At 41.9% G+C, this 25,859-nt stretch overlaps 1 protein-coding gene and 1 long non-coding RNA gene across 5 annotated transcripts in view; both read right to left on the bottom strand.

The window, feature by feature from the left end:
- The window catches only part of NDEL1 (nudE neurodevelopment protein 1 like 1), a 30,821-nt gene extending 26,241 nt beyond the window's left edge, over positions 1-4,580 (bottom strand). Inside the window, exon 1 of one of the 4 annotated variants that reach the window (XM_072403535.1) lies at positions 4,446-4,580. Coding sequence is in view for 3 of the 4 variants with exons in the window: in XM_072403534.1 (XP_072259635.1) it covers positions 2,051-2,053 (3 nt within the window). In the remaining variant the exon portion in view is untranslated. Of the gene's footprint in view, positions 1-2,050; positions 2,230-4,445 lie in introns of those variants that run through there. The other 3 variants (XM_072403534.1, XM_072403539.1, XM_072403537.1) reach the window with 3 other exon arrangements.
- A 13,746-nt stretch (positions 4,581-18,326) lies between these two features.
- The window catches only part of LOC140325607 (uncharacterized), a 31,499-nt gene continuing 23,966 nt past the window's right edge, over positions 18,327-25,859 (bottom strand). The window contains exon 3 of the long non-coding RNA XR_011919705.1: positions 18,327-22,274. This is a non-coding gene — a long non-coding RNA (uncharacterized lncRNA). The remainder of the gene's footprint in view (positions 22,275-25,859) is intronic.

The raw sequence follows: 25,859 nt of genomic DNA, 5'->3' as shown, positions 1-25,859 counted from the left end.
ACACTAAATAACACATCTGGGAATCACTAGGAGGGTGCTTCTTCAAAGCCTTGACTCATTTTCTTGCTCTCTGTAGTTCACCAAAACACATTCTTGTTACCAAAGCGTATTAAGCTTTTTCAAATTGCAATACACCTTTAATATTCATTTAATGAGCCACAAACACCATACTCAAGGCAGCTAAATCTTGTCCAGCGATGATGATGAACAAGGCAGCCTTTGAAACAACCTAGCCAAGCATGGCATCTCATTGGACAAGTTCCTTGGAGTTTGCAAACTTGTTTACATACAACAAGAGTGAGCACTGATTGTCCACTCAAAGATAACAAGTATTCCATTGAGCTTGGTCCGCATTCACCTGTCTGACAAGCCAGAAAGATCATGGTGGGAACTCAAATGGTATTCAAGGATAAACAGGTGTTTACTTAATGTTTACTGTTAAAATATCTTTACATCCAATATTATTATTGGTTTTAGGGTTCCATTGTTTTAAACCTTGAAAGAAATAGTGATGTACTCTCACTTGTCTACACACTTATTTGTTTACAATTGTGGTGAGTACAAGAAAAAGTGACAACAGACGTGAGAGACAAGTATGTGTCCATAGGAAATCTCTGGAGAAAACAAAACTCGAGCTTCCATGTTGTATCATTCTAGCAGCGCCACTGTTGGTCTCCAGGATGAGGATAGCTGGTCCAGGTATAAAGTTATGTGCTTGGTATACAGTCTGCATGGTGCAAAGGGTGTAAGAGATGATCCTAGGTAACTCCAACTTTCTCACCAGGCTTCTCCAGAGTTCTGATATTTCCTTCCAAGGTATATGTACATGTATGTTTGCTTTATATCCAAAAATTACTAAAAGGTTTGCTGCAGGTTGAATTGTGCTCAACTGAACTGCTTGGTCCAAGTAGAAGGCAGATATAGAATGCAAGTATCCAGCACAGACTCAACTTTTTAACATGGGGAACCACTAAAATAACTTTCATGTCGTCATGGAACCCCTTCTATAATTACAATACCCACAGATCACGAACGGTGGTCAGTAGGAAGAATGCCTTTTACATTCCTGGCCATTGGGAAGACTGTCTCCCTTACACATAGCCAAAAAGATCACTGGAGTCATTTACACTTACCTGAGAGACACAAAAACCCCAGCAACTTCTGAAGGAACCCTGGTTTTGAAGCATTTATTATAGAAGCCAGGGGACAATTCAAGGTAGCCAACGATAATGTCTTTCAAACCAAAATTATTCCAAAAAGCTAGGCACCGCTTTTTGCAATACACTGCACACAAGGTAAATATATATTCCCAATTCCAGCAATGGGCTGGATCTGTAACACACATCAGTACAGGACTGGGCACTACCATACAATTGGCTGACCTTTATCTTCTCAGTTCATACATAAAATTCTTTAGTTTATACTAAATTACCTCTGCAGCACAAAGCATTAAAAACATTTTTATTTTCATACTACTAACACCAAATACACAGAAAGCAAAAGGTTGAATTCACACCAAATCCAGTTAATGCAAATTTGTTAGATACGACAATTCTATCACCTGTATATCATACCGAAACTCGCTAATTTATTCTGCAAAAACATCAAACAGGATAATGAATGAATCAGAGCAGATCAGACAAAACAATTAACAGATGAGCATGCCAAGAAATACAACGCTTCCTGAAGATTCACCCACATCTTTCACAAGAGGCTTTTAATGAAGAGTTAATCCCAGATATTCACAAATCCCACAAAGAAAATTCCAGGGAGACTTTGTGAAAAGGAGTCACCACCATGCCCGTTTCTACAACACAGATGAACAAACGGTTACCGGCGTGATGAGATCACAATGTTAACGGGAACATTGAATCCGTCCTGACGTCACTTTTCTGGGAACTCGTAAAAAAAATTTTAAAGGGATCTTATGCTTATTCTAGATTTAAAGGTTAGGCTTGTAAGAAATTACCGCAGGATCATAAAATAGCTTCATGCAATGCAAAGGAAGGAAAGTCCAATTCTACGCTGCTAGGTCACATCCTCTACTTACCATGTTATCCGAACCAATGCAAACACACCCCTCCCCCGGGAACAGAAGGTTGGGGATGAGGCTCAGACGTGTCAGTTCATAGCTATGGCCACAGACACAACACAGGGAATAAACGATCCAACAACCAGCCAATCACAGACGAGGGAACAGCACCCTCCTTTCCATCAGGCAACCAATCCAAAAGGAGGGTGGGCAGTACCGGTGTGACAGTTTTCACATACATTCGCCTTTCTCTGGTGGGGATGAGTACATACTCCGAGCACAGGTGACAATGAAACAGCTTAGGTAACCAATACACCACCATGCCATGAAAAGCACAAAGCCATTGTTGCAAGGGAAGCCATAAAGGAAAATATTTCATGTAGAACTCATTTTCAGGAAGTAAATACACAAATCAGGAACATTCTGACCACCTGTTTTGCATGCACAAAATCCTATTAAAGTCACAGCCAATGACAATGCAAAGAAAAAATATATTTGCAAGGTTTCTATTTTCTTTATTATTATTAAAGAAATGTTCGGATGATTTTGGTATTCATGGCGGTGAATTTTATAAGAATTTCCAACAGCACCGAGCTGAATATAAACTGAATGAAGAGGACGATTTTTGTAGGGGTCGCCACAATTGTGGTCATTATTATTAATATTAAACAGGTCATGATGCATTGCCATTGCATTATCAATACAACACAGTGACAGCAATGCATTGGCATGAGGTTGGGGATGAACTGCAAGTCATGTATACATTGTGTATGCATTGCAGGAACACGTGCTGTTGCATGCCCACCCACAGGTTGCAGTATAAATCATTTTCTGTGATGGCATTGCTTTCTATTATTTAATCAACGTGCTAAAGAATTAATAATCACAGTCAGGAAATAATCATGGTCAGCCCTGAAACGTTAGCCCAGGTTTGAGTTAATAACCCGGCTTCGTTTCTCCCTTGCATTTCACTGCTGAAAAACTGACAAGAGTAACAGTAATGCAAGTTTCAATGATTTGTAACGCTGCATCTGGAGAACTGCAATTCCCAGCATGCCATCCTGGTACATGACGTCCACACATCATCTTAAACACAAGGCCAACTTTGCCAGTGCCATGCCGGTCCGGATATAGCGGCATTTATCAAACATCGGTTTGTCAGCCAGGCTGGCACATCAGAGTGCACATGATTCAGCATTGTCATCTGATTACACAGCACAAACTTTACAACGACAATCTGATACAATGCAATAAAATACGCAATAAAGAATCTGTCGCTGAATTACAGCTCTGAGAATCTCTCTGCAATCTTATGCAGTCATTTTCAGTTCAATCTGCCGTCTGTGTCACTGTACAGATTCCGTCACACCATTCTCACACGGGGTATAGACATCCTAATACTGGATGTTTGTGTTCTCCTAAATGTGAGATACTCATCTCCTCGTCTTGGTTCATAGGTCTGTTCAACATTCCCACCACCCCAAATCTCAGGCAGCCTCCGCATGGTCCCCCTGGACAACTCACCACCAGCACCCCAATTCATGTGAACTACATCTATGTGTTCCTTGGTGTCACCCCCAATGTCTACCAACTTACCCCAAGTTTCAGGGGGTCTATGTTCCACCTTCTTCTGTCACCCCAATCCCGGCACCTTCCTCTCACCCCAGGTTTTTTCTACCTCCAAGTTAAACATATCACGCTCAAACTCTGCCCCATGTTTACGAAAGTTTCAAGGATCTATCACCAGATTGTGCCCCCCCAACCCATCCACTATCAGCACACTGTGTCGCCCCAATGCCTACACAAATTTCTTCCCAATCCACGCGCCCATGTCACCCAGTGCTGCCCCAATCTGTTCACCATCGTCACCCACTGCCACCCCATTACCTAGCCTATAATCACATTGGGTTGCCCCGATCCCTACACTATCCTCACGTCTCCTCCAGCTCCATCCTAGTCACCCCCGTGTACCCCAGTGTCTATTGCCTTTGTCCCCACCACCCGCATCAAAGTCTCCAACTGCAGCCCCCAAAGCACACTACATAAATCTCTGTACTTCCGGTGTCACAACCCAGCACTGCCACTTCCTGTCTCCATCCATTCCCAGCTGTGTCACCCCCACATTTATGACCCAATGACCCTCAATCTCATACCAGTGTCCCCCCCATGTCACCCCCAGATTTATAACCCCTCAGTATGGGCCAGTCACCACCCAGTATACCCCTCACTATGATACAGGTCTCCACCCTGTATGCCCCCCCAACTCTAAAATCCAGTCTCCACCCTGTATAACATCCAGGCTCACCCAGTCCCCACCAATATTACAGACACCGGTCTGTACCCATCCTCATCCAACGTCAACCAGAGACTGCCATCCCCGGTATGTTACCCCCATCCCCCGCTGCCCCCTTACCTCGCCACGGCAGCGGCCAGACTCCCGCTGTCCTCTCCTGTCAGCGACTCCCCACACACGCAACGTCCTACGTCACTACAGACGTCCCCGCCCACCTGACGAGCGAGGGGCAGGGCCCTGATTGGCGTCATGTGACACTCCTCCTCCCGCCCTAATTCCTGTCAGTGAGACAGAAATAGAGAACGAGATAGTGCAAGAGCCTGCACGGGCCCCAGGGGCCCCTGAATCCTCACTGATTCTACAGAGCAGTGAGAGTGTGTACCATCTTTTCATTGATATTATTAAGAAATTAGAGAGGTGAAAAAAAGATTATTAGTAATTAAGCATCCTAGTTGTCTGCAGTCCCTGACCATCTCCTGTCTCCTGTACAATGTCTGCAGTCTCTGACCAACAGATTTTTAGTGTATTCAGTGTACAATCAGAGGGGTAACTATGCCTGGAGGGGCTCTGTGGCAGAATGATTTTACTGTTCCTGGCACTCATCCAATACCATACCATGATAAAGACATTTTTGTAGAGTGAACTTGGCTGTTGGTGGTTTGTCTTGGGGTTACAACGACAACTGGGAAATCCGGTCTGCCCACTGGACTCTGAACAGGCAAAGGAACGTGAAAGAGGCCTACAGACTGTAAACATAAACGCCTGGACCAGAATACCATTCCTTTCATGTCTGCTGGCACCCTAAGTTTGAGGAGGAAGATAGATAGACAAGCTTGTTTGTAACATTTTATGTACAGAAAAAACATCTGTATCTGATCGGTTAATTGGCAATCATCAAACAAACCAATCCATGGCATTGTAACATCAATAATAGATGATACAAATGGGACACAGACCTGGGATATCAATAACCATCAGTCATGAAAACCAGAACCAAGAACATCTATTTACATCCTGATGAATCCATGAACGACCAACAGGCAACGACCGCTGTACAAGTCAATGGTGAAAAACATCTGGGTGCTGCTCCCTCATCCCCCTCTCTATTCTACATAGAACAGAACTGCATTGTGTGTACAGTGCTTGTTCGTTCATCTGTTGGCGACAAAAGTTACGTGTATACTCAAGCTAAGGCTAAGTACACACATGCAATGGTTTTCGTTCAATATTCAGCTCAGGGCTGATATTGGACAAGAATCTGGCGTGTGTACAGTGCTCGTTGACCGAACGACCTTCCTGGTGGATCGACAGATGGCGAACGATCGTAATGCAAGCAAAGGGGAGTGTAACGATCAAGGGTCAGGCTCAGAGTCCAGTAGCTGAAACGGCAAGTAGACACAGGCAGAAGCAGTCCAGGATCTATGCACAAGCAGCACTAGCAGAGAGGAAGCAAACATAAACATAGTCAAAGCACAAGCCAAGGTCGGTAGCCAATGGTGTAAGTTGGAGACGGAATGCGAGGAAGAGTAGTCGTTATTGGCAGAGCACAATAATCTGGCAACAGAAAGTTCAGAGACATGGCTTAAATAGGAAGTTCATGGGAGGGGCCAGGAGTTCAAGGTTCAGCAAGAAACTAAGTATTAAGGTATCTTTGTCCAAGGAATCCAACAGAGTGCAAAAGGCACAGTAGACAGAGCTGCAGCCAGACACCGAAGCACCCCTGGGTTCGGATCCTGACAGGGAGTGAGCACAGCGGGGTGCCGTGCCATCATTCTCTCCTCTCCATAGAGCAGAACAGTGCTGTATTTACAGCACACGTTCATGCATCGTGCAGTCGTTTGTGGTTGGAAAGGATCATGAAACCAACAACAATCATTGTACGCGTGTACGTAGCCTTAGACAAAGTACGTGTCAATGGATGCAAATATATAATTCAAGACTAAGAGCTAAAATGCTGCTCTCTCCTGAATATAGCTACTCCAGGTTGTCATGCATCACCTGACAGTTTTTGTTACATATATAGGACAAAGATACAGGACAAGCTCCTTTGTAACATGTACAGGCGAAACTTAGTAACAGGTCCGTGAATTGGCAATTATCAAACAAACCAACCTGAGGCATTGTTACATTAATAGTAGATGATACAGATAAGACATAGGCCATATGAATGGCCATCAGTCATGAACACCTGAATCAAGAACATCTATAACCATTCTGACGAATCCATGAACAACCAACGAAATGACCGCTGTACAAGTCAATGGTGAAGAGCACATCGAGGTGCCACTCACTCATTCTCCCACCTCTCTCCATAAAACAGAATGGCGCATTGTGTTCTGCACTCATTCAGTCATCTATACCTCTTGTTGCTGTAAATGATCAGAAAAGATTGTTTCCAGCCACAAAAATTACATGTGTACTCTTTAGACAAAGGACATGTCAATGCATGCAAAGATAGCGTTCAAGACCAAGAGCTAAAAGGCTGCGCTCTCATAATTATGGCTACTCAAGGTTGTCACACTGTACTTGTTTTTTTGTTACATATATGGGAACTATCTTGTGAAAATCAGCCATCACTGTTTTTGTTAAGAAAATTTATTTTACATATTTCATGAGTGAAATTTGGTGATTGTGGTGTATTTGCATGGAAGAGCTTTGACAGTGGTCCCAAGATAAAAAAAAAGTTGTTGTTTTGGGGTCCCGATGGTATTGACAACAACAGTCTAATGAAAGATCCACAGTTTGAGACAAAAATAGACGAGAAGGAAAATGCAACTTGTCTTTGCGTGAAGGAAGTGGTCACCAAACTCCTTGGTAACCAAATAGACCCTAATTTTGAGGCCATCATTGAGAATATTTTGGCAAAATAAAAAGAACTGGATTGTTCAATGAGCCTCAAGCTGCATTTCTTCCACTCTCATATGTACTATCATCCTGGAGAATATAGGTGCAGTGAGCGAAGAACAAGGCGAGCAGTTCTTTCAGGATCTAAAAGCAATGGTAAGGAGGTTACCACAGGTGGTGGAACGTTGGCATGATGGCCGAATAATGAATAATGCTGGAGGCTTCAGTGAGAAACTTTGGACAAAATACCTAAATGGAAAGCATTTTTTTATGTTTGAAAATAATTTATAATGGAGGTTATTCATAAAATTTGAAAGGAATACATTTTCCAAATAAAGGTTGAATAAATTCTTACTGGTGATAGGAGCAGTTTTCATAGGATTTTTTCTCATTCTGTGGAAAAACCTTAGGTAATAGGAAAAAGTAGATGTTATATTTTAATTTGGTGCCCCCAAAAAGATAAGGAACAAAATATTTAGGACGATTTTCTCTGAATTTTGGAGGCCTGTGAATATGTCCAAGGATCTTCTGTGTGACTTTCTGCTGTCGGAGAACAATAGTGGTTTGTTAGCCAAAACCTCACCTTTTCCACACCTCTAAAAACCCATGAAGACCCAACACACCTATGGCTGATGTGGTTAAACAAGTTGCAAGGTGGCACCCAACATTTTGATTGCCTATCCCACAAGTCGGCGTGTAATAAACAGCTTTGTCTCCTTCAGTCATAGATAAGGTTTTTTGCTGTCTGTCAACCATCTCATCATGGATAAAAAAACTCAACCTGGATAAAACAGAAATCATCTTCCTGCCCTTACTGTCAAAATTTCCCCCGGAAATCTTTCTGTTAATAACGGGATTGTTCTAGCCTTGAAGCTCAAGCTCAAGCCTTGAAGCTCAAGCTCAAGCCTTGAAGCTTGAAGCTCAAGCTCAAACTCCTTGTACATGCTCTTATCATCTCTCGCCTGGACTATTGTAACCTCCTCCTCTCTAGTATTGCACTGACTCAACTCACTCCTCAGCAAACTATTATGAATGCTGCAGCCCGATTCATCCATCCTTCCCACCGCTCCTCTTCTGCTGCCTCTCTTTGTAGTTCTCTTCATTGGCTTCCATTTCACCTGAGAATCTCATTCAAGCTCCTGTGCTTTACCTTCAAATCCCTACACAGTTCTTGACCCATTTACCTTTCTGCCCTGATAGAAAAATACTCCCCTGGCCGCTTTCCTCGCTCCTCCAATGACCTACTAATGACTTCCTCACTCATAACCTCATCACACGCATGGCTCCAAAACTTTTCTGGAGCTGCCCCAACTCTCTGCAATGGCCTTCCTCATCCTATTCAGCTTGCTCCTACTTTCCACATTCCGAACCCTAAAAACCCAACTTTCCATACTCACCTACCTATCTTCTTCTGTCTGTTAAAATTCCCATCCCCATACTTATCCACCATTCCATATCTCCCCTTCTATTGTGTGATACCTCCCCCATCACCTAGACTGGAAGCTCTTCTGAGCAGGGACTTCTCCTCCTGTGTCATTGTTCAGATCAGTCTTCTATTTGCAACCCCTGTTTATTGTACAGTGCTGTGTCATAGGTTGGCGCTATAAAAAATACCATATGATAGTAATAATAATAACAGTATATGAAACATTTCCCTATGAGACAGGTCCTTTTTTACAGACACCGCACAGAGCTGCTGTGAATTATACACCGGGCCCTTTACAGTTGGCACAGCACAATAGAAGGGCAACATAATAGAGGGCCCTGTTGTGGGTGTATGATTTGGGGAAATGAACCTTTAAACACAATGTCTGCTCTTTTCGTACAGTGTAGCATTTTATTCCCATCCCCTGGAGAATACTATCAGTGGGGGAATACATTAGCAGTTACACACGATGAGATGAATAAAACATTTTCGCCGCGTCCTTTTGTTGCTGATTGCTATGTAGTTTGATCCGGTTGGCAGCTCAACAAGGGAATGAGTCATGACTGGTGAAATTTTATCGTCACTTGGTTTGTCATATAATGCTGGTTGGCCGGTTTGGTCGAAGAAGTAAAAAATGAGGAACTGGGTTTAAAGGGGAAATCCAGCTCATGTGCAATGATGTTTTCAAACAAAACAAATGTAGCAATCCTGTTCTGTATTGTAGAAGGTGTTTACTAAATGCAGTTATGAGATAATAAAAGACTTACACAACTGAGATCCTTCTTTTGTTGTTATTATCTGCAGACTTGGTAAAAATCTAGTAATATCTGCTTTATATAACCTGGCAGCACAAGAGGTTCTGATGTAAAAAGTGAAAAAGTCACTCCTGGTGGTGATGTTGGTTTACTTTTGTTTTGTACGGGGTAACAGATGCAGACATAGCAGTTAACCCTGAAAGGCCCGGTAAAGTGATGGTGGATTGTAAAGGGCTATATATATGGACATCAAGGCTTGGACCAGTGCATGATTGGTTCTTTGGCACACTCCAAATTCTGCTTCGTTGGATCGACATGAACCTAAACCAATCAAGAGTCGATCGAATGGAAGTTTTTTGGTCAATTTGATCAGTTCAGTCACAGTGCATTGCAAGACTTATATAAAGAGTACCTGTCATTAACAATGGAACTTCAAAAACCTCACGCTATGTGCATTTCACTTATATTTTGCAAAAGAGACTGCTGCTGGGTGCCGCCATCTTGAATGTGATGTCATCAGTCCCAGAAGACTCAGAGAGGTCATTCAAGTCCCTTTCTATAATATCCCTCTTCATTCCTTTGGCAGCCACATAATCACTTATGGAAAGAAAACATGTAAGTAAGAACTGATTTGTGTACCAAAAGGGGCAAGAGGGAAAGTCAGCATTGGCATTCATTCACATTTGCTGTAAAAAGAGAGGCATAGCAGTGGCATCCAATCAGGTTTGCTGCATGCATATGTGCTGACAGGGATAATACAGATGGGGGATAGCATAGTGCACACAGGGATAAACTGCTGCTGCTCCTTAGCCATCCAATCACAGGCCCAGAGGACAAAGTGGTAACTTAGGTTTATTACTCATCTACAGCAGTAAAATGTAAGGTCAGTAGGCTAGCTGTACAGACCAATACAAATCCATTGGTCAGTGAAAGTTCTCTTTCACTTTTTTTTACTTTGGTTAGCAGTTGTCAAAGTGTTAAAGTTCTCCCATATTGATGGAAGTTTGTATACCACAGAGAAGGGGGTAGCTTGGATTACTCAGGAAAGAGTTAAAGGCGCTTGTGAGTGAATCACAGGAAAGGCGATGAAGACAGGAAGTCGATGAAGTCAGATTTACTTTTATAGCTCAAACTTCCTTTCTCTGTCAGATATGTGAGTACAGACAATACGCTGACTTTAAAAAAAAAAGCAGAAATGAATCTGAAATCCTATTGTGTAAGCTTTGTGAATGGAGAATGCAATGTGTGTAGATGCTGCTACAGTACAAGCAGACACACCAATTCACAATTCTAGCACAAGGATACTCATTTGAGAAATGACAATTATGTTCAGATGAATCTAACCAGATTTGTTAATGCCAAAAAAAAATCCTACCCCCAAAATGGAGCCAAACCCAAATAATAAGTAAATACAAAATATAGAAGCAAAGTGAGGTATATGTTTCTTTATGTGTTTGCACACTGCATTACAGTTTATTTCCTCCATCTTTGAATGCAGCCAGTGGGGAGCTCAATCAAGTGTGACCATGTGACACCCAAATAAGAAATACCAACAGATTCCAGATCACATTTCTCATTGAATTACATAAGAAATCAACATCTACATTAGGACCTGATACAGGAATTGGGATTGGTATGGGACATTTGGCCAGTCTTGAACATTGAGGACAGTAAAAAAAATGGAACATCAGATGTTACAAGGTGCAGAAAAAATGGCTTTTACCAGCCTCATACTTGGAGTTAATGAGAGTTAATGAGATTAGCAAATCAGCAGAATGATTGTTAGCCAGAAAACAAACAATATTTGGGGAAGACGTACAAATCCCAACAAATGTCAGCCTTCAATGAACCCAAAATCCCTGGGCGTATTAAGATCCCCCGCCCCTTCTCTTGCATTGGGAACATCTCATTATTTGGTCACATTCCCACTGAGCTCCTTATACTTTAACATGAAGGAGGAAACAAAAGACTTTCCTGTGAAATGCTAATTTCTTTACCACCCAGGGGCCTGTCTGTGACCCGAATTAATGGCTGTAGGGCAGCGATAGAAAACAATGGCTACAAACTCATGATTGCTCATTTTGGTGCCCCTGAATGTCGAAGCAATTTTCGACTTTTGAAGGCTTTGGGCAGGGTAATAATACTGCACCAGCTTTTGCTTTCTTGCAAAGTTGTGGTACATATTGACCCAGCCAGTTGATATTTTCCACTTTCTTTTTCAGGGTGACAACCCTTTTCCCTCTGCAGTGATATTTTGCAGCAGCACACTGATAGTTTAGATGGGTTTTTTCAATCTTTTGGATCAAAATCACCCCCAGCGGTGTTTTATGGTGTGCCCCAACTCTGTAATTAGAACTTTTGCTGGATGTGTAAAAATAATACCCACAGGATTAATAGCAAATAAATCTAAAAGTCTGTTGACATTTATTGGCTGCAGAAAATGCATGTGGTACCATGCACGTTCTGCCTGTTGCATAGTAATGCAGTGACCACGTGTTGTGCAGTGCCATTCATTTTTCATGGCAGCCAGATGCAGCTGCACAGTGCAATACAGGGCAGTGCACTACAGTGGGTTGCAGGGCAATGTGCTTCTGAAAATACCCCAGGTCTGATTTTTGGATCACTGTAGCAATGCTGTAGTGGGGCAGGCACGCGTGGGCACGCCATGCCCTCACTTTTTTTAGGAATTAGGCGTTTACATAACAATGATGTGCATGCACGCTCGCCATAAATAGTACCGTGCCCCTTTCTTTTTTTTACGACTATACCCCAGACTGTAAAGTGTAGGGCAGCTCATTTAAACAAATGCTCTAATGAAACCTAACATGAATACATGAGAACACCTATGCTCTGAAGCATCACATCTATGCAAATCATTCCTGAATTTTAGACTTTTACAGAGTGAATGGAAAAACAAACTTTTACAGTTGTCACCAAAACAGAAGGTGAGTGAAAAATGCAATGGGGACACTTGTTCCAGGGATATCTGCACAGACAGGATTGACTCTGACTTTGGAAAGGTTCACTTTCACATTTTGCTGTAGGACAGGAAGTGAAAGTAAATCCCCCTAAAACAGTACAAAAACAGCAAAATAAGGTTCTGACTCAATCCAAAACTAAACAAGAGTGTTGGCTATAGATAAGGTTTAAGACACGTGAGATCTGATTGGCTGCTTTGGTTTGCTACACCATGCATGTCATCTTTATTGCTTTTTTTACATTTTTGGAAGTCCTCTTCAGATTTCCATTACCCATTCCAATAATACGAGCTCTGTCCGAATGCTGCCCCAGACAAATTATTTCCCACGGCCGAGCTGGGACGTTTCATGCCTTTCCCAGAATGCTTTGTTCCCTGGCAAAGTTCTCAGGGCTTGTACAACAAAAGTGTTATAATAGCACCATTCACTTGAGACAGGGCTCTGTGTGCCTACATGGGGCGCCTAAATACAACAGACTGTTGGCTTTTCTATCTCCCAAAACAAGAGGCAGTGCGGCTAACATGATGAAAAGAAAATTCTCACCCATCGCGGCCCGACAGTACCATCCATTCCACAAGCCAAAAACATTCTCTATTCTTATTTTAGGGAAGTAAATCCCCTTTGTGTTATGTAGCTGCTTAAAGCAGACTTTCCTATAAAATGGAAGATTCACCTGCACTCCGGGGCCCCTCCTCCTATCCTAGTACAGGTGTTAGGTTGCTAACAATCATTTCCAGCAACAGTAGAAATGAATGAGCGCTGTTTGTTCTATGGAGAGGGGAGGACCTGTGACTCTTCTGCTTCCTAGGGAACAAGCGGCTGTCAGCTATCGTACATTCAGCAACGTTGGGTAATAAGTGAAAGATTTTCACCTGTGACAACTATAAACCGGGGAACAGAAATCTAGCATCTGTACAGCTGTCCGTTTACGTTGCTTACAACCATCTCTGTTTCTTATGAAGGAGGATGCAGCGGAGTCCTCCCGCTCGTCTACGCAGCAGGAGGAGGATGCAGCAGAGTCCTCCCGCTTGTCCTCTCCTCTCCAATGATCCAACGGCCCCTGTTTGTTCCTACTGTCACTGTAGAGGGTTGTTAGTGCCTGTAGGTAGCTTTATCGGTAAAAAGGAACCAAAAATGTTAGAATTATACCTATCTTACCCCTTGTTTCCTGCCCGCATCTCCTAGATGAGAATGTCAGCAGTCTTATGGGAAGATTCCTGTGAAATGCAGAGCAGCCGAAATCTTGCATTGGCAAGGTGTGACGTCTCAAGGATTTTTACCTGCTCTGTGTACCAAGAATCCCAAAGATTGGTGATACTTCCCCCACCTCCTAGATTGTAAGCTCTCTGGGGCTTCATCTCCTCCTCCTGTTTCCTTGTTTGCATTTGTCTGTCATTTGCATGTACAGCGATGTACATGTTGGCGCAATATAAATCCTGTTTAATAGTAATAAATTGGGGACATCACTACCAGCAATGCAGAAGATGACACTAAGGGAAATACACAATTGCTGTTCACTCCTATGGAGGAGAGTACAGTGGGGTGCTACTCCCTAGACCCCCCCCTCCCCCCTTCATTGTGTGTACAGCGCTGAAAATAAACAGGAAAGATCCATTTCATCACTTAAAAATCTGCTAGGAATCCAATGAGCTCAGAACTTCCTGTTACACCCTGACAACCATGCCTCTGCCACATTGAAATTGCAAGCAGTGTTGTCAGCCTTGCCTGTGTTATTCACCTGCTGGACTACAGAACACTTGAAGAAGGTGTGTTTTGTAGTCCAGCAGGGGGATAACACAGGCAAGAATGACACAATGACGATAACACAATGCAGATTGTTATGGACAAGGACCATTGCCTTTTACTTGCATAGATTCTAAGTGTACATTGTGTACTGGTACTGCTCACTGCTGACCCCATTCATTCACCATGGGGCTGCTGCGCGGAGACGGTGCATGTAGTGACACGAGGAAGCGGTAAACACAATGCAACCTTACCGCCCGTCTGGACATTACTTGTCTTCTGTAAGCCTCCACCTCATACAGGGCTGCCGCTACCACTGCAAGCCTGAGTTTAAATTGCAGCTGGTGGCAATGCAATGTAAAGGCACTTTTGACATATATAAGGGTCAGGTGATCTCATCAGCTGCTGCCATTTTTCATGGAAAGAGAAATTCCATGCACAGCCCTAGGTGAGGGAAGGAAATCTCATGGTGTTTGTTTCCATAGCAACTAAAAAAATACCCAGAAATACAAGGTAAATTCTGCTCAGCAAATATTCTGTCTAGGTGTCATTCCATTGCCTCTGATCATCGCTCGCATTCCTAACGACTGATGCAATGTGAATTCACCCAAATACGCCCCGATTCATTTCCCTTTCACAGCACATCTGACATGTAAAGGTTGTCAAAAGAGACGCATTTCGAGTCGCTGAATTTAGTTGATAAGTGTCCCCTCCGGCTTGTCAATATTTGACAGAAAAAAATCTGATTTCAGAAAAATGTATCCAGAATGACGCATTGGAGCCACAGCCTTGGTGCTGCAAAGACAGCAACTGCCACGCTCAACTGCCATGCAATCATATTCACTGGATGTGATGGTAAATTTGATGCAAACATTTCCAGATTTCTCTGCAGGTGACGCTGCCAACATTCTTTTGCTGAACAAATCTGTTTCAAATTAATTTTTAGATCATTTTGTGAGCACCAATTATTCTTAGGGAGGGTTAAAAATGATTATTAGGGTCAGATAGTTCTCTCAAAATAAAATGAACCCATCAGTAGCTCTACAAATCTCCATGAAAAAGTTCCTGATGTCACATTCCACAGCAACAGGGTCAGGTGATCATACAATGTTATCCATAAACTCCAGTCTAGTGACTTTGCCTAGGCTGGGATGATGTCATCAGTCTGCTGCAGGCAGGATGAAGCATTTCCTCTGTCTCTTGCCCCAGTTATGATACTTCAACAATATAACTTTGTATTCAGTCACATTAGAGGCTGATCCATGTCAGATCTTTGTGAACAAGAACAGCACAGACATAATATATATAACCTTGTATGATGCCTGAACAAAGATGGCTTCGGGATTCTGGAGATAAAAACAAATGCAGGCAGGGGGTGAAGAGGAGTAATATAATTTCTGCGAGAGATAATACATACCTAGACGTGGTATACTTACATGTTACTGAACACGTATGTAGCTAGGTAGAAAGACGGGTGCACTAATATGGTCTTTTCCCATGATGAATGTGCACTACATTTGTTGGAATGCGCATGCGTTTCCATGCTTATTGCCATGCATTGTGCGCAGCAGCTATTTCATAGAATAGGCCCATCTCATGTAATGTGTGGCAACACATATGTTGTATAGACCCCATGCTCACCAATGCAGGTCATGCTCCTTGCCATGTATTGCACTAATGCTAGTTTTTCTGCATGGAATGCAATGCTGGATTGAATCCTTAATACAACTTTTCAGATGTAAGAACAGCCCTAGAAATTAAATTTGTTGTCTTTTACCCTTCCGGCTGTTGTTTTTCAGGCAGAGATGTCTGGTGGGAGTTCATGGCGAGGAAGGAGGGGCAGACAGACACCCTAATTGTAGTGATTAGGAAGTGTGAGAGACGCAGGAGCCCAAACAATGCTGCAATTCTGTCTGACATCCTCCCAGGGTCATTATCAAGCACAAGTCAAATGCAAAAAAAAAAAAAATTATTTTAACTGTTTCAATTTTCGATTATCAAAGCCTTCCTGCCATTGAATTGCTTTATTCTGATATCTTTGCACAGTTCTGTAGTTCTGTTTTCTGACACAGATCAACATTGGACCGACACACTTTCCATCCTAAGGTGACAACATCACCCCAAAGATTCAGTACGGTGAGTGAGCGTTGTCACCCCGGGACAGGAGGTGTGTTCCTGGTAGGACCACATAGTGAAAATAGAGAATTGGTATGTTGCAATACATTTATTTTTTTTAAGTTTTGATACACTCTGTTCAGCTAATGATGACCATGCAACATTTCCCCCTTCCTATTGTGTGTTAGTTCTCTGACCTACTAGATTGTAAGCTGTTTGGGGCAGGGTTCTCTCCTCCTGTGTCACTATCTGTATTCATCTGTCATTTGCAACCCCTATTTAATGTACAATGCTGTGTTATATGTTGACGCTATATAAATCCTATTTATTATTATTATTGTAATTAGGAATAATAATAATATTAATATTAAAATGCAATATGCAGTGGATTGACGTTCACATACTTTCAGCCAGGTGCTAGTTTTTGTGTGTGTGATACTGCCATCTAGTGGCAATACTCTGCAAATGCAGGGCAGAAGCAATGGGTTGAACCCCCTTCCCTTCCAAAAAAAAACAAAAAACGCACCTTTAGGTATTCCTAAACCTCAAAACTAAACTTTAAATGTAACCCATAACACGAACTTCACACTAGGTCATAAAAAGAAAAAAAATTCATAATGTTTTGTAATATTTAATAAACCGTTTTCTGTATTTTGTAATTATATGCAAGCATGGTAAGTACCTGAAATTGACGTACCGTAGTATCATTCTTTTTCAGTCCCCATGCAGCAGAGCTCAGATTGGAAAAAGAATAAGAAGTGCATGGAGCCAATCATTTTATGTACTGACAGGAGACATGCTGATTGGAGGGGGAAGCAGAGTTTTTCTGCTGTGTGGGCGTGACATAGGATCTTTGGATTTATAAGCCTGGCACACTGCTGATTGGTTCTATACGGCCAGGATGACCAATGGAGCTGCTGCACTTCTACCCTGTGGGTTGAAAACCCTTCTCTTCCAATCTTAAAATGTAAAAAAAAAAAAAGAATTCACCTAGGTATACTTAAATCGAAACTTTAAATTTAACCCATAGCAAAACTGGACATTAGGTCATAAAAAGAAACAAATTCATAAAGTTTTGTATTAATAAAAAAAAAACATTTTCAGTATTTTTTAAATATATGCAAGAAATGTAAGTACCTGAATTTGAGGTAGTATCATCTTATTTCAGTCCCCATGCAGCAGAGCTCAGATTGGAAAAATTATAACCAGCACAAAGAGCCAATCAGTTTATGTATTGACAGGAGACATGCTGATTGGAGGGGAGAGCAGAGTTCATCTGCTCAGTGGGTGTGACATAGGATCTTTGGGCTTGGCACACTGCTGATTGGTTCTATACGGCCAGGATGACCAATAGAGCTGCTGCACTTCTAGCATGTGGTTGTGGTCTACATCCTATCCAGCATTTAGGCACTGTGGACCAAATTGGTGCACTGCTGATTGGCTCTCCTAGGCCTAGATGACCAATGAAGCTGCTGCTCTTCCAGTGTATGATCCTGGCCTAGATCCTATATAGCCTTTAGGCATAATGGACTCATGAGCCTGATGCATTGCTGATTGGTTCTCCTAGGCCACAATGATCAATGGAGCTTCTGCTTTTCCACACTTCCCATGTAGATGACAGGCTCTCTTTAAATGCCATTGCAGATCAGGTAATCTTGCACATGCCTCTGTCCACGCTGTCCCTGTCTCCTGCTGACCTCCAGCTGACTCACATTTGTATCTTATCATAATGGGTTTTACGATTATTAAACACAGAACATTGTTTGATAAATATGCAATGTCTTTTTTTATATGTCCCTAAACTCAAGTTCATTTTCCAGGAATTATTTTTCATTCTGTCCTCAGCAGGCTCAACCAATGATTTAGGTTGGCGATATACAGATAGAAATGTTTAAAGGATCAGCATGCACAGGGGCCAATTCTTGGACTTTGCCAATTTACCTGTATTTAAAGCAAATTTACCCCCCCCCCCCCCCCAAATGAATAAATATAAATTTATATATATATTGCATGCAAGTGCACTGGTCCTGTTTTCTACTAACAGCAGGGCCACACAATCATACTGAGTGGCACCACCTCACGCCAACGCCTATAATGCCCCTTTTTGTGTGTTGCAGTAATGACCACAATAACACATATCTCATAATGCAATTTTTTTTTGTTTCAATCATCTTTTCAGAGAAAAAAAATAAAAAAAATAACAGGTAAACATAACAAAAAGACTCAGGTATACAACATATACATCATATCAAACATAACAGTGTAGGCTTCGTATTAACAGACATCTAGTACCAGGAAGCTGCATATACCCAACAAGTATGACAAAAAAACATAACAGTCCTAAGGGGATCATATAGCACATATTAAACCTGTACAAAAAAAGCTACGGTACATATCCGCTAGCGGAAGCGTATGGCACAGAGTGTAAACCAATATTCTTAAACAACAGATAAAATAAAAACAAAAACATACACATATATAGCAAAACAGCCCAGGGGAGAAGGGGGGATGGGAGGGGAATGCCGATCAATACAAGAATAATAAAAAAGGATATATATTAACCCTCAATACTGGGGTTGTGTTCCAGCCTATAAGCCTGGAAACTAAATAAAATATGTATGGAATCGGGGAGAGTCTTTAAACCAGTCCCAAATGGACCAGGTAATTTTAAATTGTTCCAATCTATCATCATCCTCCACGACCAACATCTCCATATGGCGGATTTTTTCAAGTTCGGAGACCCAATTGCCTATAGAAGGAGCAGCAGATTGCTTCCACAATCTCGGAATAGTGGCCTCGTAAGGAAATGACGTAGGACCCCGCCTTTGATGGTTTTGAGCGAACCCGGAACCATGGATAAAAGGGCTATTTTGGGAGTATTGGTTATGTTGGACCCAGTGCTGTCATTATACACCTTAATAATCGTGTCCCAGAAGCGATATATAAGCGGACACTGCCACCATATATGGAGCATTGTCCCCTTTTGTAAGTGGCATCGCCAACAACGATCAGATTGTGTAGGGGAGATTCTATGGAGATCCACAGGGCAATAATACCACCTGGATAGAATTTTGTAATTAACCTCTTGAGCTCTACAGGTTAAGGCCAACCTATGCGTTAGGGTAAATGATTTTTCCCAATCATCCGCAGTTAGGAGTTCAGACATTTCCCTCTCCCAATATCTAGTGTATATAGGTGCAGAGGGCTCAGAGTCCTGGGCAATTAGCTCGTACAACCTGGACACAACATGAGAGGGGCGGTCAGGCGAGCCAACCAACTGCTCAAAAGCCGTTAAGCTTCTATATAGGAATGATAAGTCAGTAAACGAAGCTATGCAATTTTTTTTAATAGACCCTTCAATTTAATGGCTGCATTTGATTTTCCTTCAGGCTTTTTTTCCTCAATTTTTTTACCAGGTGATCCTACCAGCAACATACTTCCTGCCCTAGGGTGACAACACTCTTTCTATAGCTGAGCAGTATTGTCATCCGAAGGCAGAACTAAAGTACTTGTTTCTTTTTCATCAAGAGACCAGATAGTAGGCATTAATGACTGTACAAGCATAGATGTACTGGAGTTTTATACATTATCCCTGGCATTGTATTTCACCAACTTCAGCAATGTCATGCACTGCAGCAACAAGTATGATATTAGGCACTACCACAATGCAAATATGTATGCACTCTGAACCTCTAAAGGGTCTCTAAGTAGATAAATCAGATCACAAAGCTATATCAGCCCCAAATATTACCATTTCTTATTAAATTTGACCTTTGCTAGGAAAATAATAACCCTTTGAGATGATTTTATGAGTATTAATATGTAATCTGGCACCACACAACAGTAAGATTCTAATATCTGGTGTCACATCAGCAATGACCCGCTTTATGTTTGGTTACATTGCACATGGAATGAGATCAGGTGATTGGCAAACATGCCACAGATAGCGATGTTACACAAGTTCAGAATGTCAAGAATCAGGTTAGGTTTTATGGGTTTCAAAACATTTTCCATTCCAGTAGAACCAGAGCCATGCTTTAACGGAAACCCGTGGGTTTGAGATTCACAGTCCCGGGGAATTTCTGCGCATCAGAAACAATGATATGATCAGATTGGGGAGCTGCTGCTACATGTAAGAAAAAAATCATGTACATCACAAATATGTGATGCTTTAAGGCAACCCTAGGCATATTACTTGAAGGATTTGTGGAGATATACAGTACATATATATATACGAGGGGGTGCTGAGAAGTCCCTGGCTTTGCCCAGAAAGAAGAAAGCCACAGTTATGACATAAGACATTTATTTACCATATTCCCCCCTGAGAATTGCCTCCTTCAGCTGGTCCAGGAGGTTAGCTGTCCGGTCATACTAGAGCCCTGAGGTAGGTAGTCCACCAACAACATACCGTCTCTGTCCCAGAAAACAGACGCCATGACTTTTTTGGCTGATTTCTGGGTTCGGAACCTCTTCGGCCACGGGGACCCGCTGTGGCGCCATTCCTTTGACTGTTCTTTGGTTTCAGGATCATAGATGTGGAGCCAGGTTTCATCCTCAGTCACTAACCTAGCCAAAAAGTCCTGTGCAGCTTCAAAACCGCCAAAATGGCTTTGGATGCTTCAACTTGTTCCTTCTTCTGATCACTGTTCAAACATTTCGGCACCCACTTCTCTGAAAGCTTGCCATGTCTAGGATAGTGGTGATAACAAACCCAACAGGCTTCCACTCTTTCACCCCACCTGTCCCCCTACATCAGTTGTACCTACCCACATCTTTCTTCTATATCCTCTTCTGTTTATTATTATACCCCCCCTATTTTTGTATCTTTTATCTCCTATGCTCCATTCTTCCCTTCTTTTTTTCTAATCCCCCTTGGTCTTATTTCTCTTTTCCCGTCTCCTTTCCTCTCCCTCTGCTTACTTCCCCTTCTTCTCACCTTCTTCTCACTCCTCTTTCCCCTTCCCCTCCTCTACATTCACCCAGTGCTCTCCTCTTACTACTTCTCCCTCTTTCTACTCTGTTCTCCTCTCCAACCACTACCCCCTCCACTCTTCCAAGTTCCATTTTTGCTTATGTCCTCTTCTATTTCTTCTACCCTTATGTCCTGCTTGTCCCTTTTTGTCCCATCCTTCCCCTCCACTCCTGTTTCTCCCTTCTGTCTTCTAGAAATCATTAAATTTCTTCCCTCTGCCCCTTTTGTTCTCGTCTCATTTTCTCTCCCCTCTCTTCTTCCATTTTTACCACTTGTCATCCCCACCCCAGGTCCTTCTAGCTGCTCCTATGCCTTTAATCACCTTTTCTTTCAGGGGTACTCAAGTGAGAGACCACCCTCTGTCTCCCCACGGTTTTTGACATCTTACTTTCATTATCCTAATACATTTCCTTTCTTCTATCAATTTTCCTTTTTTATTACAATGAAAATTGTTTTTCATTCCATTTATTTTTTTTTATTTTTTCATACATTTCCTAACTTTCATTTTAATCCCATACCTTTCTGTAATCCTTTCCTTATCCCCCCCCTTCCTTTTTTCCTGTTTCGTCCCTTCATTGTCCCTTTCCCATCCTTTTTCTTCCCTCCACCTCCCTTACCTTTCCAGTTCTCATCCCAAGGAAAATAAACTTATGGATTATGCTAAATACCAAATCACAACTCATTTCATCTGAAACTATGTGGAAAATAAAATAAATTCAGATGCCATTGTACAATTATGTTGCCCAGGTAAACCACTAACTAGTATTTAACCTGGGCACAGTCCTGCTAGTCCGGTATGATCCCCAACACCGGTCTGGCGGGTTATTTGTGAAGATAATATTAATATTGATGTATTGCAGAGGCACAGGTGAGTCAGAAGCACCTTTTGTAGGTTACGTGGGTGAGGGAGATGCTATGGGATAATAAACCACATGGCTGACTACACCTCTATTACCATGAAATGGGTGGAGCCACAAAACTGACAAAGATCTCAGAACTTTCCAAGAGCTGAGGACTTGTACCATATATTCCTCCGTGCTTCATTCTCAAAGGATACGACACAACAAGTGGCGAGTGGAGACTTCATCCACAGCACAACGGTAAGCAATATAGAACCTGCAGAGACATAAATGTACTTGTTGGATAACTTATCACTCTTCTTATATATGCAGAAGCTTAGCAAATTGTTTTGTGCTCAACCATATTAAAAAGAAAGACAGGAAGGAACTGAATTTTAGAAAGATATTTAAGGGATGCATAAATGATGAACAAATACAGCGTCAGACTGGGGACCTGGGCCCACCAGGAGAAGTTCTAAGGAGGACCTGTCAAAATGAGTGTTTCTTGACCTTTTTAACATAGGGGAACCCTTGAAATAACTTTCAAGTCTTGCAGAACCCCTGTTATAATTACTATACCCACAGGTCACAGTATATTAGTGTAGTGGTCACATTGTTGGCCTTTGGGAAGAATGTCACCCTTTCAGATTGCCAAAAAGATCATTGGTGTCAGTGGTAGCTGATCTGAGAGGTACACATTGCTCATGGCTGAAGGAACCCCCAGCAACCTCTGGAAGAACCCTGGTTGAGAAACTCTGCATTAAGTCTTGATATGTTAAATTACCTGGCATGCATACATTGCTCCCCTAGCAACCTCTGGAGGATTCCTAGGGTTCCACAGAACCCTAAATGTGAAAAGCTTCACATTTGCAACATTTTATTTTTGCAACAGGGCCCCACCAGAAGACCAGGTGGCTGTTTTATGCCCCATATATAGCACAATGAAAGGTGTATCTCAGAGACCCACTTGAGACCCACGTCTTCCGGATTCTCTGGTGGGCAAGTCCAACCCTAAACACATACATTCAGTAGAACAGCCTCAAGAAGGACTGATAAGTTTCCCATGAAACAGGTAAATCCTGAACCAACAAAAGCATGAGGTCAATAAATATGACTAAAGAAAGAAAGAGTTGGGTTAAAGTGGAGCAAGTTAAAAAATAAAAAATTGTGCTTTATTGCAGAAGGGCAGGCGATATCTCTTCTGCAATAAAATAAACTTACCTCCCTGTTCACTATTTTTTACCTAAGCTCACCTGTCCTCGCTCCGTCCCAGGCACTGACATCATCATTCAGTCGTCTTTCAGGTTCTAGATCTCCTGCTATCTTCATTAGCCAGGTCGGAATGGCTTATTTCCCATGCACATGCATTGCAGTTTAGTCATTCCCAGCAGCCAGCTAGTCCAGGATTGTACACTGGGCTGCAACACACAGGTAACTTTATTCTGATACTGAAGGGCAGACGGTGCCTGTTCACAATATTTTTTAATTTTGTTCCTTTCTAAGAGGGAAAGAGCATGCAGAGTGCACTATGGAAGATAATATTGCCAGGCACGGCCAGTTTTAGGAAAGGCAAATGGAAAATTGCCCCATGACCCATCTTATCCAGGGCCCTAAATAACAAATTGGCAGGGGGTTGTAGGGAGCTTTAATATTGTTTTATAGACCCTTAAAGAAAGCAAATAGATATTGTTAGCATTTGATTACACTTTAAAATCTGCTCTCTAAATTGCAATTCCACTCATACATTATTCATCAAAAATTACATTGTGTCTTTGGTATTAGGTAACCATTGATATAATTAGATATGAGTAAACTACATTGGAGGTGGTACAGATATGAGTGAACCTCATGTGAAACTTTGAATGAGCATAGAGACCTAAAGTGTTTGGAATATCAGCACTTCAAGGACTTTGCCTTTAGATGATAAATATTATCTATGTTGGTATATAAACTCCAGTCAGACACCCTGCCAAGGATCTACGGAGATGGGATCAGTTGGCCTCACATAACACTAGATCCAGCAGTCTGATAAAGAGAGCATGGAGCTGTAAAGTACAATCACTGTGCAGGAATACAAAGCAGGCACCGCAGCCAGCATATTTAATCAACAGTAATATCTTGCTCTCTGAATGCAAACTGTACACACAATGATGGTTTATCAAAACATCAAAACACCCCCTGGTATTTTTTTTTTTTTTTTTGCTGTCTGTGTCCCTGCTAGATACATTGGGCCTGATTTATTAAAGGTCTCCAGGACTAAGGGAGATAGACTATCATGGGAGAACCTGTGTGATCCAGCAAACCTGGAAAGGATTTCCAAATAAGTTGCCATTAGTTGGCAAATGTTTTCGATCCTAGACCAGGTCCATACCAAGATTGCTGAAATACCCAAGATCGCACAATTTACTTTTTTTTCTATTTGTCTCTATGATTGTTTTCATTGCAACAAAATCTAATAAAAGGAACAAGTGACGGAGAAGGTCTTCCAGTGGCGATAGGAACTCTGCAGCTACATTCTCCCAATGTAGTCACAGGATTGAGATGATGGAAGGAATTATGCAAAGGCAGGAGAAGTTCCCTGGGGGGGGGCAAATGGAGCTGCAACCTTTCAGGTCTTTGCATTGCTCTATCTGCCATTTATGTTTGTGTCTGAGACCCGGTCAAAATTGTTTAACATACACTATAGCAGATACTTTCCTAATCTTATTGCCACGGAGGAACACTTTAAATGTAGAGACTATACCCCACATACAACTCATGATACAGCCAAGTGATTAGAAGAGCTGGCCATACATTGGCCAATTTGTGAACGATCAGGTAGATGATCAATATCTTCCTAGTATTGATCATTTACCTGGATTACCAACACCTCCCAAGGAAAAAGGGACATTTTGTAGTTCAAAGTATGTACTAAAATTACACACCCCTACCACACCCCTATTTTGTGGATCTTAAAAAAGAATACTTATTGCAAAGTAACACCGTGGCTCTGTTTATAAAACAGGGAATCAGACATTCCCTCAAACATTCGCTACTGGAGAATCTTCCAGGTCCATGTGTTTTAATGGCAGTGAGTGATTCTCCATCAGGGAGTTTTCTTTAAGAGTTTTCTTTAGATAGGTAAATATACAACCAAGAAGAGGGACAACTGAGGAGAACAGAGGGGCAGAGGACTTGGATTTGAAAGAGGGACAATCCCTCCAAATCAGGGACAGTTGGGAGACATGGAATTACCGCCAAACACCACTTGATATCAGATTAGAGCAGAAATCTGATTTAACATTCACTTATAGTGTGCAGACAGGGGGGAGGTTCTCAACATTTGTTTTATGGCTCTATACCTAACATTGCTCAGCTAGTTGTTAAAGAATACAGCAGGGATCCCTTCTATTGGCTGGTGGTTGGCAGGAGCAGCTCCTGAAGTTGAAGAAAGTTAAAAATTAGGTATTAAAGAATATGGTGTGTGATTCGAATATTCCATGCTTATTGAAGTTGTAGATGGATCAGTTCACTATATTTAAGGAACCCCTAGCAAACCTTGGAAAGGCTTAAAAATCATAAATAGCAAAGGGCTTAGGAATAAGTTACATACAGTATAGCAGGGGTGCCGAACAGGTGGATTGCGATCTACCGGTGGATCGCAAAGGCAATGCGAATAGATCGCGGAGCCCTGCCTTTAAATAAATACCGTGCACAGGAGTTATTTTAATTTCAAGTTTTTATTGTTGGTTGATCATTTTGACTTGGACATTTTAAAAGTAGCTCGCAAGCCAAAAAAGTGTGGGCATCCCTGCAGTAAAGTATGCTTTATGGTCCTAAACATAAAGGCATTTACTATGAAGAAAACACGATCACTGAGCAT

The sequence above is a fragment of the Pyxicephalus adspersus genome, chromosome 3 (genome assembly GCF_032062135.1).
Source record: "Pyxicephalus adspersus chromosome 3, UCB_Pads_2.0, whole genome shotgun sequence".
NCBI classification, from domain to species: Eukaryota; Metazoa; Chordata; class Amphibia; order Anura; family Pyxicephalidae; genus Pyxicephalus; species Pyxicephalus adspersus.
This window is presented reverse-complemented; position numbering and strand designations above follow the sequence as displayed.